Source organism: Rhinopithecus roxellana, chromosome 19, assembly GCF_007565055.1.
Source record: "Rhinopithecus roxellana isolate Shanxi Qingling chromosome 19, ASM756505v1, whole genome shotgun sequence".
NCBI lineage: Eukaryota > Metazoa > Chordata > Mammalia > Primates > Cercopithecidae > Rhinopithecus > Rhinopithecus roxellana.
In genome coordinates this window covers 41,774,832-41,795,303 of record NC_044567.1, presented here as the reverse complement: position 1 = coordinate 41,795,303, position 20,472 = coordinate 41,774,832, and the positions used below count along the sequence as shown (strand labels likewise).

The window sequence follows — 20,472 nt, the reverse complement described above, 5'->3', positions numbered from 1 at the left end:
CCGGATCTCAGCTCACTGCAAGCTCCGCCTCCTGGGTTTACGCCATTCTCCTGCCTCAGCCTCCCGAGTAGCTGGGACTACAGGCGCCCGCCACGTCGCCCGGCTAGTTTTTTTGTATTTTTTAGTAGAGACGGGGTTTCACCGTGTTAGCCAGGATGGTCTCGATCTCCTGACCTAGTGATCCGCCCGTCTCGGCCTCCCAAAGTGCTGGGATTACAGGTTTGAGCCACCGTGCCCGGCCTAAAACTTTAATCTTATAAAATTAAAAAGTAAATTTTGCCACTGAAATACTAACCCTTTTTAAATTATTAATATCTGGCACTACAATCACTGTACAATATAGAAAATATGTTTCTGCTGGGCATGGTGGCACACGCCTGTAATCCCAGCACTTTGGGAGGCTGAGGCAGGTGGATCACTTGAGGTCAGGAATTCCAGACCAGCCTGGCTAACATGGTGAAACCCTGTCTCTCCTAAAAATACAAAACTTAGCCAGGCATGATGGCATGTGCCTGTGCTCCCAGCTACTCAGGAGACTGAAGTGGAAGAATTACTTGAGCCCAGGAGATGGAGGTTGCAGTGAGCCGAGATTGTGCCACTGTACTCTAGCCTGCACGACAGAGTGAGACGGTCTCTAAATTAAAAAAAAAAAAAAAAAGAATATGTGTTTGTTATTATTAGGGGCTTACTCCATATGAGGACCACTATTAAGTGCTTTGCAATTCCTCTGTCCTTTAATGTTCACAACAATCCTATGATAGCAGCACTATTTGTAATCTCCACTTTGTAGATGAGGATACTAAAATTTAGAGACACCACATGGTTAAGAAATAGCAGAACCAGGATACAAACCCAAGTCTATTTGGTTCTAGAGCCTGAGTTTCAACCACTATGCTATGGTGACTGGATGAAAAATGCCATTTCATGGTTCTAAAGCACTTTTCTGTTTTTGAGCTACCTTCAAACAGAGTAGATTGCTATATTAAAAAGGAAGTGACTTAATGCAATTTGGTATTCCGGACTGAATCCTGGACTAGCAAAATGGCATTAGTGTTGAAATTGGTGAAATTCTACTTTGGTCAACAGTAACATCCCAACGCTAATTTCCTAGTTTTGGCAAATGTACCATGGTTAAGTAAGATGTTAACATTAGTTAAAACTGATTGAAGGGTCAATTTTTCTGTACTGTCTTTGCAACTTTTCTATAAATTTAAAATTGTTCCTCTAAAAAATGAGGTATTTTTTAAAACCTAAGTTCGTAATAATATAAAACAATGAAATTATATTTTAAAAGTGAAAATACACAGAAAATGATTTCCACAAAGCACAGCATAAAAGGAAAACAAAAAGTGTTTGCTTTCTCTATAAGTAGAGACAGAAATACACTCAGACCAACTGGTGGGAAATTCAAGAGCTGGGAAGTTGGCTTCATATCAAAGCAGCCCCCAGTGATTCCACTTGCCCAAAATTCAATCCTGCAGAAATTAACAGCAGCTCCTTTTTTAATATGAAATACAATGTGAGTCATTTGGGGAACTCAGATACAAACTGAATATATTACCTTCAATGTTACTCTTAACAAGTGCTCACCACATACTGACATTCTCATACGTGCCTAAAATTCTACCAGCTCTAACTCCTTCATGGACATTTGATATGAAAAGTATTATACATTTTTAATTTCATTTATATATAATATTTTAATTTTATAACTGTTACTTATTAATATATATTTAAGGATAACAGCAATCCTATATTTTAAGTACTAAATTCAGTGAAGTCATTAGTTTTTCTATGCATTCTGGGCTTACCTTTAATAGACAGTTTAACATAGCCTACATGAATACCAAATATATTCTAACAAAAATCTTCCTTGAGCTTAGAAAGAGATCTAGACAGATGGCATTTTTCAATATCATCTTAGGTTGACAACAAATCAACACACGGGTAAACTTCCTAATGCCTAAATGAAGATTATAACAACCGGAAGGTGCATAATGTTAGGCCAGTTCCTCAAGAATAGCTGCAGTTTATTAAGCATTTACTATATATCAGGGAAAGTGTAAAATTTTAAATACATTATTCTTTCATCTTCAAAATAATTCGCTAAAATAGGCATTATTACCTCAGTTTTACATATAAGACAACTGAAGCTCATTTTAAATAACTTGTTCAAAGCCACATTTCTAGTAAGCAGCCAAGCCAGGACTCAAAACAGCAGCCATTCTGGCTCTAAAGCCTCAGTGCTATTTCCATAATCCAGGGTTTTACAACCTTGGCATTACTGACATTTACTGCTGGATAATTCTTTGTTGTGGGGGGACTGTCCTGCACACTGAAGGATGTTGAAAACATCCCTGGACTCTACCCAATATATGCCAGTAGCACTCCTCCCATCAGGTTTGACAACCAAAAAAGTGTTACCAGACATCGCCAAATGTGCCCTGGAGAGTAGAATCACTCCTGGTTGAGAACCACCATCATAATCCCATGCTGTGTCTACGTGCTGGCTAGCACATAGTCAAAATACATACTACTTTCTGAGAAGAAAAATGTCATTCTTCATAAAATGGTTTTCAAGCAAAAGTTCAAATTAAAAGAACCTGGAAGTTTAACTACAACTTTTGCTAAAGACTATACTTGGCCTGAATTGAGGCTATTCTGAGAGCATGCTGCTTGTGCAGAAGAACACTTAACAAATGAGATTTTTTATTTTATTTTACTTTTTACTAATTCAGCAGTTTGTACTTTTGCAGAGAGGACAGAACAAGGAAGCGTAGGTATTCTCGTGGGCAGCTCTGAAAGTGACAGAAGTTCTGGAAGATGAAGATCAAAGGGGCTAGGCAGTAAGCCAAAGGGACTTAGGAGGACTGAACTCAAAAAAACAAAAAGCAGTCCAGGCATGGTGGCTCACACCTATAATCCAAGTACTTTGAGAGGCAGAGGCAGGAGGACTGCTTTAAGCTAGGAAATTGAGACCAACCTGGGCAACAAAACAAGACCCATCTCTGCAAAAAATAAAATAAATTAGCTGGGCATGGTAGCATATGCCTGTAGTTCCAGTTGCTCGGGAAGATTGCTTGAGCCCAGGAGTCTGAGGCTGCACCGAGCTATGATCAAGCCATTGCACACCAGCCTGGGCGACAGAGAAAGACCGTGTCTCTCAAAAAATAAAATACAAATTTTTAAAATAAATAAAAACAAAAAGCAAAGCACATGTGGTGGGGCTGTCAAGAACATCTCTGGAGTTGCAAATTCTAACATATATGTAAGTTAACTGAAGTTGGAACACCCCTAAATGCCTCTGAGAGCAAAAAAGAAAACCACAGTAAGGAAGGAAAATCCTAATGTTTGGGCAAAAAGCTAGAGAATACTATCATTCAAAAGTGCATATCTCACTAAAACAAGTCACATGCCAAAAAGATACACATTTTCTTGCAAATATATACTGATGACATTTGTAAAAAAATCACGAAAGCTATTTCCCTATAGCTCTAAAATGTTTCCTTATTCTGGATAAGGATATGATAAAGTCCACGTCTGACGACAAGTTTAACTCTAATTCCCTCGGAACAGATAGTCTGTACAAATATTAAAGGAATCAGAACCTTTTAAATTAATATTGTAGCAATAATGTTAACCTCTGCCTAGTATCTACTTCATAATTATAGTAGCAGCCACCACTTATGAGCTCCCATAAGCCAAACACTTTATAAGGCGCTTTTCATGCAAAAGCTCAATAAATAATCCAAACAACTCTCTAAGATAGTAACCTTCATCTTCCAGGAAAGGAAACAGACTTGGGTAAGTTAAACAACATGAACATAAAGCTAGGACTTAATAGAGTGAGATTTTTTTACTTCTAAATTCATCTTTTCTCTCTTAGCTAGTATTTCATCAAAAGTTAGCTTCAACTAAACTATAAATGGTAAAACAACTGCAGGAAAGTAAGATGTATGTGATTCTCCCCAAAAGACAGGAAACAAAACTATAGTAAAGCTTTGTTACCTGCAGCAAGGCACAGTGTCACAAGGAACCAGATTTGAGGTCAACATAACACCAAGAATTTTCAGCTCTCAATCAACATTTATCTCTCATATTAGAAGATTTCAAAGTCATTTCTGCAGATATTCTAGTGCTTTCAAATCTAGGATGCCCTTCTGAAGTGAGCTACAAGAAAACTACTAAGGCACAACCCCTTGGAAGCATTCATTCTTTTCTTTTCTAAGAGAATCTAATATGTGCTGGTGCAGTGCTGCCACCATGTGGAGCAGCCTCTGAAAAAGTGGAACAAAATCACTCCTCGAGAGCAGTAAAATAAGGACTCATATCCATCACTGGAATAAGAAGATTGAGATTTCTTTTTTTTTTTTTTTTGTATCTTTCGTTTTTGTTTTTTTCTTTTTTGAGATTTCTATGATGAAGCAGTGTTCAGATAATTCAGTCTTTATGTATTCAAAAATGTAAACATTTTGAGAAAATGAAGCAGTTCTGTGTGTGCTACACATTTAAATTCTTTTTCTTTTTATTTTTTTTGAGATGGAGTTTTGCTCTTATCATCCAGGCTGGAGTGCAAAGGCGTGAGATCTCAGCTCACTGCAACCTCCGCTTCCTGGGTTCAAGCGATATTCCTGCCTCAGCCTCCCAAGTAGCTGGGATTACAGGCATGCACCACCAGGCCCAGCTAATTTTGTATTTTTAGTAGAGATGGGGTTTTGCTATGTTGGTCAGGCTGGTCGTGAACTGCTGACCTCAGGTGATCCACCCATTGTGGCCTCCCAAACTGCTGGGATGACAGGCGTGAGCCACCACACCTGGCCTAAATTCTATGGTATACATTCATCCACAAAGGTAGTAACCAGCAATGGAGTTTGGGACTCAGAACTAGGTGGGGATCCTAGCTACATCACTACTAGCTGCATGACTTTAGGAAGAGTTCTTCAGTCTGAGTGCACATTTCTTGACCTGTAACATGGAAGAACCTCTGCTTCACAGGACAGATGTGGTAACTAAGTGAAACATTATAAAGTAAAAGTATCTACCATTGTGCATGGCGTAGAAGGCACTTAAATTTAAGTGTTCTAATGACAGTTATAATACTCTAAGGTAATAAGTAGGACATACAGTTGAGATGAGAAGTATAAATTCAAAATCAAAAATAGGTATGTATCTACGTGTGCTGGCTACCTCTTAAGCCCAAGCTTTTCAGTTCTTCACTAAAACAAGAATGAAGAGCTCAAAAAATGATTTTAACATGAGTATGTGTAACAAGGCCAGGACAAGAGTAAGGCAAGTGAGGCACTCCAGGCACAAAATTTAAGGAGGCACTCTGTTCTCAGGCTTGTGAGGTACAGAGTTGGCACCTGAGAATGAGCATCTTCTTAAATTTTACACTCCAGGCACCTCTCTAGGCTAAGTCAAACAATATCAGAAAAGTTCTGCTACTGAGTTCTGACAAAACAGCAAAGAGTTTCTATTTAGAGAGCAGTTGGTCCAGTAATTCACTATCTAATGCTGACACCCTGCTCTAGGAAAATCTATAGACAACAAAACATGAGGTATTCCTGAAACTGTTTCTCAAAAATCTACCAAGTAGCTTTGAACTTTCTCTAAAAGTCTCCTCAAAGATATTTATGAAAATCTCCCCAAGTCACGTTTTGATTTGTTGTAGTAAAAACAGGTTAAAAATTAAGAATATTATACAGTTTACTATAATATTATGATATATTAAATTCAAATAGAGACTTGCTCATGTGTTGCCTGCTTAAATTTTATATAGCTAGGGGATGGGGAAAGAAAATAAGTAAAACAAGATTGGCATGTATTGATGACTAGTGAATCTAGTGATGATAAATGAATTCATTTTTATTCATTTATTTGTCCTAATTTTGAATGTTTGAAGAGTCCCATAATAAAAAACACAAATACATAAATAGCATACATATGCCACTTGATCTTATGAACTAGACGAAAACTAGCTCTCTCCTCTGCAATGTAAACTTTGAATAAATCGGACAAACCAACCTTGTTTCAGAATCATTTTATTCCTCTCAGTTTATCTGGATAAAGATCTCTAAGTGTGCTACTTGAGCATGCGTGCGCGTGCGCGTGCGCGCGCGCACACACACACGCACACACACACACACACACACACACAAATGACTTTACTGCTAAACATCCCTTAGGCCTTATCCCTGACCATCTAACTGTGCAGGTTCTGCATTAAAAAATTTACATTAGCCTAGAGATGCTGCCTCAAACTGGAGTTGCCTGTAAGTTAGAACTCATTTTCCCTTTGAGCCATTCCATATTCTTAGCACCACCATTTGGTAAGTTTCCACGGGGTACATGATATTCTGCCCACCTGGCTGATTGTTGCAGCACAAACACTTTTCATCTCATCTGTCCTCAGGTAGAGAATTATCGATAGTTGCTCAGAATAACAGTGAATCAAAAGCAATGCCAAAATCACAAGGTGCCAGCTAAACATTCTGTAAAGTAGATACTACTAACTTTAGAAAATATTTATTATTTTATATTTTTGAGACAGGCTTTGTCACTCAGGCTATAATGCAGTGGTGCAATCACAGCTCACTACAGCCTTAAACTCCTGGGCTCAAGGGATTCTCCCACCTTGGCCTCCCAAGTAGCTGGAATTACAGGCATGCACCACCATATCCAACGAATTTTTTTTTTTTTTGAGATGGAGTCTTGCTCTGTCACCCAGGCTGGAGTGTAGTGGTGTGATCCTTGCTCACCGCAAGCTCCACCTCCCGGGTTCATGCCATTCTCCTGTCTCAAACTCTGGAGGAGCTGGAACTACAAGCGCCCGCCACCACGCCCGGCTAATTTATTGTATTTTTAGTAGAGATGGGGTTTCACCATGTTAGCCAAGATGGTCTTGATCTCCTGACCTTGTGATCCACCCGCCTTGGGCTCCCAAAGTGCTGGGATTACAGGCGTAAGCCTCCGCGCCCAGCCCCAACAAATTTTTAAAAAAATTTTTTGTAGAGACAGGGTCTTGCTTTGTTGCCCAGGCTGGTCTCAAACTCTTGGCTTCAAGTGATCCTTCTGCCTCAGCCTCCCAAAGATCGTGCCACTGCACTCCAGCCTGGGCAACAACAGGGCAAGACTCTGTCTCAAAAAAAAAAAATTAGCTGAATGTGGTGGCATGTGCCTGCAGTCCTAGCTACTCAGGAGGCTGAAGTGGAAGGAGTGCTTGAACCCAGGGGTTCAAAGTCACAGTGAGCTATGACTGCACCACTGCACTCCAGCTTGGTCACAGAGCAAGATCCTGTCTGTAAAAAATAAATAAATAGATAAGCAATTTTAAAAAGGGAATATTCAAAGGCTATCCACTGATTCACTCTTAGTGTTATGCACCTTTCAGTAAACACTGCATTAGACCAAAAAGGTAGTACTTTAAAGAAAGTGGCTATTTTCCTCCATCTTCTTTGCAACAATATTTAATGACCCATCAAATATATTCAATTAGTACCCAATTCAAATGAGCTTTAGTTACTACTGGAGTCAAACATATCACTTGGGACTTGATCTCCTTCATTATACAAGCAAAGTTTAAAATGTCAATAAGAAAAAGAAAAGATTAAAAAACTTTAAGGTGTTAAGCTACATTCTGGCTGCTAAACATTTAGAACATAATCAAGTTGGCTAAAAATAATCTTGTCCTGAGGCTGAGGCAGGAGAATGGCGTGAACCCGGGAGGTGGAGCTTGCAGTGAGCCGAGATCGCGCCACTGTACTCTAGCCTGAGTGACAGAGTGAGACCCTGTCTCAAATAATAATAATAATAATAATAATAACAATAATTATAATAATAATCTTGTACTAGAAATTCCCCTATAGAGAAATGCATCATAATAATAAGGTAACAAAGATCGTTTTCATTCAGTTTCTAGTCCCACACCACCAGAAAATGTCACAAATATTGATCTGAAGAAAATAATCTTAAATATACATAAAGTTAAGGCCAAACCTCCTAAAGAAAATGATGAAAGTTTATGGGCAAATATGAGCATAGGTACAACACAAAGATTTGCTTTAAGGTCCCTGCATTTTAGTACTTAGTTCTCACCTCAAAAACACCTAGGATATGAAATACACAATCAGTGAGACACACAAAGTCATGTTTCCCATAGCTACCCCATAACCCAGTATTCCAAAGACAAGGTTCATATTAAACACGCTTTAACAAGGGACTCATTTTAAATATTGCTCTCTTTATAAAAGCAGAAGCTTATTACCATTGGGTTTGAATCTGCTATGAGATCCCGTAGAGAATCCAGAAATCCCTGATCTTCCACCATTTGGGCATTGATATCATGGAGTTTTGCCACGCAGACTGCTGCTGTTTTCCGAACATAGGGATCCTCATCCTTCAAGCACTTGCGGAGTGGCTCACAGAGATACTCTGTAATTTTGTCTACCCGGATGCACCCCATGGTTCTGACTGCCAAGGCTCGAATCAAAGGATTAGGATCTTCACAGTCCTGCAGAAAACAATCACCAACAACTGTAAGTATACATGGTGGCTAAAAGTAAACAGTCCAGTTTACATAAGCTGCAAAAGAATTACCTCATTAATTTAAGCTTCCACATACATTCTACACGAGCTCCAATCTTCCATGCTATTCCTTTCCTAAGTACAAATCTTAGCTGCCCTATTTAAGAGTTTAGGTGAGGAAGTCATTTAACTGTTTTAAATACAAAATGAGAAACAGCTCAGTAGGATTCATTCCAGTGCCAGGCAGAGGCTTAGGGAATTGGTACCATCCCACAGTCATTAGGATCTGCCCTAAAAACAGGAAAAGCTTTTGGGCTTGTATTCCGGCACAGAAAAAAAAAAAAAAAAAAAGAGAGAAACTGGAAAGACCGTGCCCTACTCCACAGGGAGTTCCTAAGCATCAAATAGAGAGAAAAGTGAGCTAGATTTCTGGGGCCTGCAGCCAAGAAAACAAAGGGGAGCAGAGGAGCCGGTCTGGGCTTGAAATAAGTACCTGGAGTTATGCAGCAGAGAGGGCCCTCTGAGTTCTTGACTAACATACATTCTCTTTTACTAGCAAGTGCTTCCAAATATAGTAAATAGAGTATGGAGAAAGAACACTCTTTTAAACTGCCCTACATCAAAAAATGTCTTTAAGCCCATATAAATCCATGCACAACTCTAACTTCCAAAAAATGTAAACTAAATTATTCCCAATGATATATTCCACCTATGAACCACCAATCACAGAGAACAAACTGTTATGTTCTAACTCTATAACGTAGCTAAACACAGGAAAAGAACAAAAAGTCCATGAGAAAGAAGAAGGCATATTGCATATTTTTCAAAACATTTTAAATAGAAGCTAATTTTAGAAATGCTGATTTTTTTAAATGTACACTAAGTTCCAAACAGAGAAAACACAACTATTAAAAAAATATTAGGCTGGGGACAGTGGCTCACGCCTGTAATCCCAGCACTTTGAGAGGCCAAGGCGGGTGGATCACCTGAGGTCAGGAGTTCAAGACCAGCCTGGTCAATACGGTGAAACCCCATCTCTACTAAAAATACAAAATTAGCCAGGTGTGGTGGCGCACGCCTGTAATCCCAGCTACTTGGGAGGATGAGGCAGGAGAAACACTTGAGCCTGGGAGGCAGAGGTTGCGGTGAGCTGAGATCATGCCATTGCACTCCAGCCTGGGCAACAAGAATGAAATTCCGTCACAAAAAAAATAAAATAAAATAAAAATTAATGGGAATGATCCCATTATTACTTTCTTTAAATCTATGATAGGGCCGAGACAGGCGGATCACGAGGTCAGGAGATCGAGACCATCCTGGCTAACATGGTGAAACCCCGTCTCTACTAAAAAAAATACAAAAAACTAGCCGGGCGAGGTGGCGGGCGCCTGTAGTCCCAGCTACTCGGGAGGCTGAGGCAGGAGAATGGCATAAACCCGGGAGGCGGAGCTTGCAGTGAGCTGAGATCCGGCCACTGCACTCCAGACTGGGCGACAGAGTGAGACTCCGTCTAAAAAAAAAAAAAAATCTATGATAGGAAAGATTTGATTGGATATTCACTAATAAGAAAATGCTTTGTCCATTTTTAAAGACATGATGATATTGTGTTTATGTTTAAATAGAAGATCTTATCTTGACAAATATAAGGACAAAACTATTTAATATATGATGCTTAGGATTTGCTTTAAAATTATCCAGCAGGAGAGAGGGTTGGAGGTCAGAAAATATGTATGAGGATTATAAACAAGAGTGGTTATGTGTCGGTAACTGTTAAAACTGCAAGATGAACATTTAGGAATTTATTATACTAGTCCTTTTTCTTGAATATGTTTAAAATTTTCCATTAAAAAAATTAATCAGGCCAGGAGTGGTGGCTCGTGTCTGTAACCCCCGCACTTTGCGAAGCCGAGGTGGGTGGATCACTTGAAGTTAAGAGTTCGAGATTAGTCTGACCAACATGGTAAAACCTTGTCTCTACTAAAAATACAAAAATAAGCTGAGCATGGTGACGGTCACCTGTAATCCCAGCTACTTGGGAGACTGAGGCAGGAGAATCACTTGAACCTGGGACGCAGAGGTTGCAGCGAGCCAACATCGTGCCACTGCACTCCAGCCTCGGTGACAGAGTGAGACTCCGTAATAAAAAAAAAAAAAAAAAAAAATCAAATGGTGTAAGACCTATCAAATGAAACAAAAGTAGAAACTCCTGCAGTCTCCACTACTGCTGACTCATAAGCATAATTTCTACAAAGATAAAATAGGTAAAGCCACCAGTTACTGATACTACAATGATATGCCCAATCTTTGTCAACCTCAGAAGGTAAAACAGTGAGGTTTCACCAGGTTTTCTTCTACCCATCCGTCAAGGATACACCAAGTCCCACTAACAGAAAGCTCAGCACATGGTTTGAATTTCCCTGGATGACACACACTGGTATATAGAATGCTTAAAACATGAACATTCCTAGTCATTGCCAACACTTCCCTACACTCCTTACTTGTGAACAAAGGTTATTTATTTGCAATTCAGACTCTGTTCTTGAGGCCTTCGGAAAAGTTACCTTCACAAAGCTGTTCACGGCCATGATGGCCATGTCCGGCTGACTCTTGGCATAGTTCATCAAGTAGAGATACACAAGCTTCTTTAGTTCCAGATTGTCAGTCTGCATACAGTTCACTACATCTGGAAAGAGAGAACTGAGAAGAGAGGGTAAAAGAGAAAAGGAAAGTAAGCAGGTGTTGGTGCCAAGCTGTTGGACAGAATATGAATAGCCTTAACTAACAGAGTGATTTGATGCCAAGAACAAATGTCTCCACAGCAGTAACTGTCACAGAAATGAGTTATTAAAGAAACTGGCTGGGCGCAGGGGCTCACACTTATAATCTCAGCACTTTGGGAGGCCAAGGCAGGCGGATCACCTGAGGTTGGGAGTTTGAGACCAGCCTGACCAACATGGAGAAACCCCGTCTCTCTAAAAATACAAAAAATTAGCCAGGCATGATGCTGCATGCCTGTAATCCCAGCTACTCAGGAAGCTGAGACAGGAGAATCGCTTGAACCTGGGAGGCAGAGGTTGTGGCGAGCTGAGATCGCGCCATTGCACTCCAGCCTGGGCAACAAGAGCTAGACTCCTGTATCTCAAAAAATAAATAAATAAATAAATAAATTTAAAAAAAAGGAAAAGAAAAGAAACTATAGGCCAGGCATGGTGGCTCATGTCTGTAATCTCAGCACTATGGGAGGCTGTAAGGATCACTTGAGACCAGGTGTTCAAGGCCAGCCCGGACAACATGGCGAGATCCTGTCTCTACAAAAAATTTTTTTAAAAAGCTGGGTATGGTGGTGCACACCTGCAGTCTTAGCTACTCAGGAGGCTGAAGCAGGTGGATCACTTGAGCCCAGAAGGTTGAGACTGCAGTGCGCCATGATTACATAACTGTACTCCAGCCTGGATGATAGAGTGAGACCTTGTCCCCAACCAAAAAAAAAATAACAAAAAAATTGTAGTGCTGTTCTCAACAAGGTCTCTATATAGTTTTAGAATAAGTTTTTTATTATGAAAAATGTTAATCTCAGTGCTGGGATTACATGCATAAGCCACTGTGCCCAGCTTCATCTATAATATTTTAATGCATATCTTAAGAATCCTTTTTTTTTTTTTCTTTTTGAGACAGAGTCTTACTCTGTCGCATAGGCTGGAGTGCAGTGGCACGATCTTTGCTTGCTGCAACCTCTGCCTCCCAGGTTCAAGCGATTCTAATGCATCAGCCTCCTGAGTAGCTGAGATTACAAGTGTGCACCACCACGCCCAGCTAATTTTTGTATTTTTAGTAGAGAGGGGTTTTCACCATGTTAGCCAGGCTAGTCCCAAACTCCTGACCTCAGGTGATCCATCCACCTCCGCCTCCCAAAGTGCTGTGATTACAGATGTGAGCCACCACGCCCAGCCAAGTGTCTTTTTTTTTTTTTCCCCTACCTTTATCACATCCAAAACAAAACAAAAACAAAAACAAAAAAGCCAGGCCCAGTGGCTCACATCTTTAATCCAAGCACTTTGGGAGGCCGTGGTGGGAGGACTGCTTGAGCCTAGGAGTGTGAGATCAGCCCGGGCAACACAGTGAGACCTTGTCTGTATAAATAATTTTAAAAATTAGCCAGGCATGGTGGTGTGCGCCTGTGGTCCCAGCTACTCAGGAAGCTGAGGTGGGAGGATCACTTGAGCCTGGGATGCAGCCATGATCATGCCACTGCACTCCAGCCTGAGGAACAGAGCAAGACCCCATCTCAAAAAATAAATAAATAAATAACAATAATTATTTTAAAATATTTATTTTATGTACAAAAAGGTAACATGGTTTCTCTCATTGGGTGGGTGCCTTAGATAATCCATTTATGGAAGATCACTTAGTCCAACTTAATGAAATCTATATCCTTCACGTACTGATGGAAACACTGGTGGCATATAACGAGGCTGAATTTCCAGATCAGACTGTGCCCAGTTTCGGCATACACGACAATAGCAAGAACCCTGGCTGACTTTTCGTGGGTGGCTCTAGTAGAGCTGCTGATGAATCATCTTGCTTTCAGGAGTGAGAGAGGGCAAAAGGAATAATTCTTCATATCAACCTAGTACTGTTTCAAAGCACTTCAGTTACACTTTTTAATGTTCATATTCTTCCATTCTTGACCAGTGGGAACTTAGCTCCCAAATCCTTGTGGTATGACCTGGTATTTTCCATACTTTCCTTTATGACAAGATGCTCCATCCAGGCTCATTTTGTACATTTCTAATCCCAGACCTAGAATCAGTCATCCTCCAAGATGTCCTGATTCCCTTTTAGTGAAATTATTTTTTTAACATTACATATTCAGACAAATGAAAATTTGAGAGTAATCAAATATAAAAGGAGTTTATACCTTTCCCAAGTTCTAGTTATTTCATGATTTACCATTCTCCTATAAGCCACAGGAAATAAATTTAAAGGAGCACCATTAGCTTGGAAGGGATGAGCTTGTCAGATTCTAAAGTGTAAGCTGTATCTTTAAAATATAGGATAAATACAACTTTACGGGAAGTTAGCAATTAATCTTCCCCACAATGCTTTATCAAAGTACCTTATAAATGTTTAATACTGCTAAATGTCTTGCTACTAGCATAGAAGAAAGAAAAAACAAATGTAGGTATATTTCCAAAAGGAAAGTAAGGGGAAAAAAGGGAATGAAATAGCTGGTCACATGGTATACATCCCATATACACAAAAGGGTACAGAAGTAGAAATTATTCACAGAAAGGAAGCTGGACTCAGGTCAAAGAATCCACCATATCTCCAGTGAACCAGTAACTTCTGTCCTAAAAAGCAAACTATTTGTTTCACTTGTATGCATGGTACCTACCGTAGCTTCATGCACATGTAGATAATTTAGTAAATACTAAGAACCACTCTCCAAAAATGTGTTTTCTATTTCCTAGACTAGCTCATGCACAAAACCACCATAACCAGAAAATAAATGTGAAACATTAAACAATAATAAATTTAAGATCCTAAATAGTTCAATTCTAGCAATCTATACAAGGTCAAGAAGACTTAATAGCCAAAGATCAAGCAAGAAGCAAAAAGTGTTAAGTGCCAACCTATAAACTGGAAACCTGAACTTTCCAATATGGCGACCACTAGTTACATGAGGCTACTAAACACAATGTGGCGAGTGTGAACTGAGATGTGATGTAAATGTAAAACACACACTGGATTTTGAAGACTTACTATGACAAATAAAATGTAAAATATCCCATTAATAATTTTTATGTTGATTACATGCTGAAAGGATATTTTAGATATACTGGGTCAAATAAAATGTATTACTAAAATTAATTCATCTGTTTCTTTTCACCTTTTCAAAATGGCTATTAGAATATTTAAAATTACATATGTGGTTCACACTGTATTTCTACTGGAGAGTGCTGCACTTGAGGTTACTTGCAGGGAAGGCTGAAATATCACAAACTACAAATAGCTAATCTCCATTTTATTTCTTTGCACTATCTTTCTAGGCACAGCTCATATTTCATCTCCAAGAAGGGTTCTTCAACTATTCCTGTTAACCTGGATCTCTCTTTGGTAGAACTCATATTGCCTTTAAAATATATATTTTGGTGCCTAATTATATAAATACGCTTTATTTTTCCCTAATTTTTTAAGTTTTGGGTCTCATCAACTAGACAGTAAGTGTCATGAAGGCAAACAGACATCCACTAACCTTTCTTTTGAATAATGATAAGTGGTATAGTGCTAGGTACATAATAAAATTATCAGCAATAGCAGGCATACAAAAAAAAAAAAAAAAAATCAAGAGTTTTAACTTTTCTGCAGGACACAGAAATAAGCTTGGCAAAACCACAGCAGCCCCTGTACAGAGTTATGACAATTTTTCTGGAGTTTGGGACCTGTCTGACCAACATGGAGAAACCCCATCTCTACCAAAAATACAAAATTAGCCAGGCGTGGTGATGCATGCCTGTAATCTCAGCTACTCGGGAGGCAGAGGCAGGATAACGGCTTGAACCCGGGAGGCAGAGGTTGCAGTGAGCCAAGATCACGCCATTGCACTGCAGCCTGGGCAACAAGAATGAAATTCCACCCCCCCCCCCCAAAAAAAGAGTTATGACAATTTTTACCATTCGTTTGTACTGATGCTTTCAATCCAGATTTATTCTTTGGCAAAAACAGCCCTTCAGTGACTAGACAGATCACGGACAGGCAACTACCACCTGTGGGCTAAATCTAGCCCAATGCTGGATTTTTGTACAATCCATGAGCTAAAAGTGGTTTTTATAGATGAACTAAGTGTTTATCTATATGAATCTTGGCCAGGCATGGTGGCTCATGCCTGTAATCCTAACACTTTGGGCGGCCAAGGCAGGTGGATCACTTGGCGTCAGCCAGGAGTGATGGCAGGCACCTATACAGTACCAGCTACTCAGGAGACTGAGGCAGGAGAATCCCTTGAACCCAGGAGGAAAGGCTGCAGTGGGCCGAGATTGCGCCACTGCACTCCAGCCTGAGCGATGGAGCAAGACTCCATCTCAAAACAATAAAGAAATAAAACAAATCCGATGATGAAAAATACTATGAATCCTAATTAAGCAAAATGTTATCATCCCCCAAAAAGAATCCCACTTAATAGTAGACTTGTGGTACAGAACATTATACTTAACTATTATTTTACTTCGAATATCCTCAATAAAAACTTTGTGGAAATTTGTCGTCTCTCTTGTTATGTAAGTACCTACCTAACAAACTCAGTTTTGCCTCTTTGCCTGCTAAGCAAAGAGTACTTTCTATGCCAGCCCGATGTACTTACTATTTTGTCCTTTACAAAAAAGTTTGCCAACTCCTTAGACAGATGGTCACAGGACAGCAATTTAAAAACCAAATGTGCTTTATGTGCTAACAAACAAAAGAAAAATAGCAAAAATTCACCTCAGAAGAGCAGCAACTGGATCAAGAGAAGATACAGAGTCATTTCCTACACTGCCATTTCTATCTGGGCTCCCTGTCTGGCTAGGTGGAAGCAGCCCTTACCTTTTCGGTCTCAGGATCCCCTTATACTCTTAAAAATTCCTGAGATCCCAAAAAGTTTTTGTTCATGTGGGTTATATACCTATTGATATTTTACCATGTCAGGAATTAAAACTGAGAAATTTTTAAAAAATTAATGCATTAAAATAAGAATAAACCCATTTCATAACATTTTCAAGGTAAAATGTACTGTTTTTAAATTAATGAGATGGTAACACTGCTTTTTTTTTTGCAACTCTCTTTAATATCTACTTTAAATAAAAACAGCTTTCTCATATGTTCCTGCATTCAACATTTTGTAGAATGTTGTTTTGAAATATAAGAAGAAAATCCAACTTCATACATGTATAAAACTTGGAAAAGGAAATAATATTTTAATAGCTTTTTCATATAACTAGATATTCCTTATTTTCTCTTTTTTTTGTTATAACTAGAAATTCTTGATGTTACACTGAAGCTAGACAAGCCGGGCACAGTGGCTCACACCTGTAATCCCAGCACTTTTGTGAGGCCAAAGCAGGTAGATCACGTGAGGTCAGGAGTTTGAGACCAGCCTGGACAACATGGTGAAACCTCGTCTCTACTAAAAATATAAAAATAAGCCAGGTGGTAGTGGTTGCACGCCTGTAATCCCAGCTACTGGGGAGGCTGAGGCAGGAGAACCACTTGAGCCTGGGAGGCAAAGGTTGCAGTGAGCCGAGATCACGTAACTGCACTCCAGTCTGGGTGACAGAGTAACACCCTGTCTCAAAAATAAATAAATAAATAAATAAATAAATAAATAAATAAAACTAGACAAATGGTGGTTTTCCTCTTTCTGAGTCCACACACTGTAGTTTCTTAAAAGTTAGTTGCAATATAGAATCTGAAACCATATCAATAAATTTTTTGTACTTGATTGTATTAAAATCCATTCATTTACATGCTATTTTGTTTTTCTTGTTTTTTTTTGTTTTTTCGAGACAAAGTCTTACTCTGCTGCCCAGGCTGGAGTGCAGTGGTACAGTCCCGGCTCACCGCAACCTCTGCCTCCTGTGTTCAAGCGATTCTACTGCCTCAGCCTCTAGAGTAGATGGGATTACAGGCACGTGCCACCACCATGCCTGGCTTTTTTGTATTTTTTTAGTACAGACAGAATTTCATCATGTTGGCCAGTCTGGTCTTGAATTCCTGACCTCAAGTGATCCACCTGCCTTGGCCTCCCAAAGTACTGGGATTACAACCGTGAGCCACCACGCCTGGCTTACACTGTATTTTGAATAGATATTTTATCCATGCATAATTTTGTGATATACATAGGCTCTGGTCGTTTGGAAAAATATTGGTTCACTGAGTTATGCTGACACGTTTCATTATAAAACAGTAAATAATCACAACCATTAATTTCACCACCAATCTCCTCAGAAAAGTCTTTAAGCATCAGGAAACTGTCAAGCTTATGATGGGAGATACAGGTTTTCCAAAATTCTAATTTTTACTTTAAAACCTGAAATGTATCTATTGTCAATTTTTTTCCCTTGAAGTAACAGGTTCACTTTGTTCATTTTTGATAAAATATCTTCCAAATACCAAAGTCTGATTAAATATAGTTTGTCTCTCAATCATTCTTTCACATAAAAATGGTATTTGCAATTCAAACAACTGCACAAGGGCTTTTTTTCAAGTCGACCATCACACTGCTATGCAGCAGAAGAGCTTTACGGGTAATTCCTATTTCATCAAACAGAATATTAAAAAGGTTCAAGTTTTAATAAAACATTTTTACTGCTCATGAAGGACATTGCTAAGTGAAACTGCTCTTTTTTAGCACATGGTGGTAAGGAATATGATGACTACCATTATGGTTGGCACCACTGCCTTGATTCATGCTGAGGCACCAGCAGTTTTACCCACCACTGCTTTGCACCATCACTGTAAACATCAAAATAGTGAAAAAGGCAAGTAACATCTAAGAATTATTACGAAAACACCTTTGACCTCACGGACCCCCTGAAAGGGTCCTAGGATAATCCTCAGGTGCCTGCATATAATCCTTACTTATTTCCAAATGGTCTTAGTTACAGAAATAAGAAATAAGACTACACGGATTTGGTTAACATTGATTTTCATCTTGAATTCAGCAATTGAATGTACAGTTGTAAAGCTGAGGGCAGTGGCTTGAGCCAATTAAAGATCATGTGAACCTATGCTTCTCAGTATACTTTTATCATCTTCTAAAACTACCTCAGCCAAAACATTTGCAACTGTGCCAGCTCTCAGGAGGTGTTATGCTAGATGTGAATGCAAAAAAATCAAACTCGTTTCACTGTTCTAACACAAACACACACACACACACCCCAAAACAAAAAAACCCCCCACTTAAGTAGAGCATTAATACAAAAGCGACTGTACTTCCTGATGATGTTTTTAGTAGGACAAACCCATTCTTAGAGGTTCCATGATTATGACAGTTTTAAAGGAAAAGCAGTAAAGGCCATAAGATGGGGTATGGACCTCTAAAGTGATAAATAGTGATGACTCTTACCTAACATCCTTCCCCACAGTCATAGCAGCAATCACTTTCTTCACAGCCTCCTTTCTCTTTTCTTTCTTTTCATTGTTGAGCTCAGCTTTTAGTTCAAATATTTCTCCTGCAAGAGATGAGAACAAACTGGTGAGGTCCCAGGACCACAGATTTAGAGCAGAATACTGCACTATATAATAACCAATACCAGGATAGCAGAGCAGCAACTGAAATAAGATTTTAAAATTATAGAATACGTAAAATTCAAAGCCCTAGACTATTATCTGACTCACTGATAAGGAAGTCATCAGTAAGTTTTAAAAACCTTTTAAATTATGGCCAGAGAGGAAGGTGCAATCCAGATCTTTAAGAACCACAGGAGTGGGAAAAAGTAAATCTCATTATATCTAACTACAGTGGGGAGATAACAGTATATGAAGGATGATCTTCCATCAGAATGTTAAAGTCTGAAGAAGAACATAAATGTAGGTAGGGAGCAGGCATGTATTATCTCATTTACCCATGCTCGGCTTTACAGATTAAGAAATGAGGCTCAAAGTTCACAGAGTGAGTGACAAACTTGGGCTAGCACTGTGTCTCCTGACTCTTGAATTCAAAGCCTCTCAACCCTGGCCACACACTCATATTACCTGAGAAATACTAAATATAACAAAGTACAGGCTCCACTCTGGGCCAAATAAATCATAATGTCAAGGAGAACTCATATTTATACCTTTAAGAACTCCACCAAGTGACTCTAATGCACACCCAATGTTGAAAATCACTATTTTAATCAGTACTTTAATAAATTAGTGGGCTTTAAGGCCCTTCCTATTCAATCAAACAAGAATAATCTTGAAACCAAGAATGGTATACAATGGAGTCAATTCCAAACGTACAATCTTGAATGACTGCTTAGGCTCCTCACTGTAAAATGTCAGGGACTGTAACCACTATTTTAAGGCCTGGTCTCCAGGCTCACTTATCTTCAAGATGCTGGACCCAAAATAAAAAAGAAAGTAACAACCCTAATATTGTTTAAAAGAAATGGAAAAAAACCACTAAACCCATGAAAAAGAGGTTGACTACTCACACCTCAACTTTCCATCTACATCTTCTAGCTCATCTACCATGCCTCAAAGACTTTCCTCCACCTTCAAGACTGTTCCTGTCATTCCTTTCAACCAGATTTCATTCACCAGCACAGAAACAGTGGGGACAGTCTCCGCTTTCGGAGGTTGCTACTGCCACCTCAGTGGCCCCGGAGCGGGGAGTGGCCAGGGGTCCTTCGCCCCCGGCCATAGTCCCCGCAACAGGGCTTCGCCGCCACCCGTGTCTGAGCTGGACTGTGCGGGCGCCACGCTCCTCCGAAAGGCGCACGAGACAGCCTTCTTCCCCTGGTTCCGCAATGGCCTCCTGGCATCGGGCATCGATCATTGGGGTTATCTCCTTCATGCAGAGTGACATGGATGGCGAAGCAGCATATGGCTTCTTCCTGCTGGGCCGCCTGTGTGTGGTGTGGGGCAGCGACTCACACGCGGTGGGCCTGGCGGCGCTACGGGGACCCATGCAGCTGCGCAGCCGCAGGCGCCGGGCTTGCCGCCAGCCTGCTCTAGGTGTGCGCCGTGGGCTTCTACATGCGGCAGCTGGAGCTGGACGTGGAGCTGGTGCCCGAGGACGACGGGGCGGTCTCCACGAAAGGCCCTGATGAGGCGGGCCGACTGCCACCAGAGTGAGCGACATGGCCGCGGACCCTGGCAGGTTCTGGATGACGGCGCCTGAGGACTGCGACATTAAAACCTGACCTCCCCTCCTCCAAAAAAAAAAAAAGAAAAGAAAAGAAATAGTGGGGACAGAACACTACGTGA

General features: G+C 39.9%; 1 protein-coding gene and 1 pseudogene across 6 annotated transcripts in view; one reads left to right on the top strand and one right to left on the bottom strand.

The window, feature by feature from the left end:
* AP2B1 (adaptor related protein complex 2 subunit beta 1) overlaps positions 1–20,472 on the bottom strand; it is a 141,022-nt gene that overhangs the window by 111,496 nt on the left and 9,054 nt on the right. For all 6 annotated transcript variants that reach the window (XM_010385198.2, XM_010385204.2, XM_010385199.2 and 3 more), the window contains exons 3-5: positions 18,626–18,731; positions 11,085–11,220; positions 8,264–8,509 (exon numbers count right to left, since the gene is read on the bottom strand). In XM_010385198.2, the coding sequence (XP_010383500.1) occupies positions 8,264–8,509; positions 11,085–11,220; positions 18,626–18,731 (488 nt within the window). The remainder of the gene's footprint in view (positions 1–8,263; positions 8,510–11,084; positions 11,221–18,625; positions 18,732–20,472) is intronic.
* Positions 19,062–20,340, top strand: LOC115894805 (annotated as a pseudogene).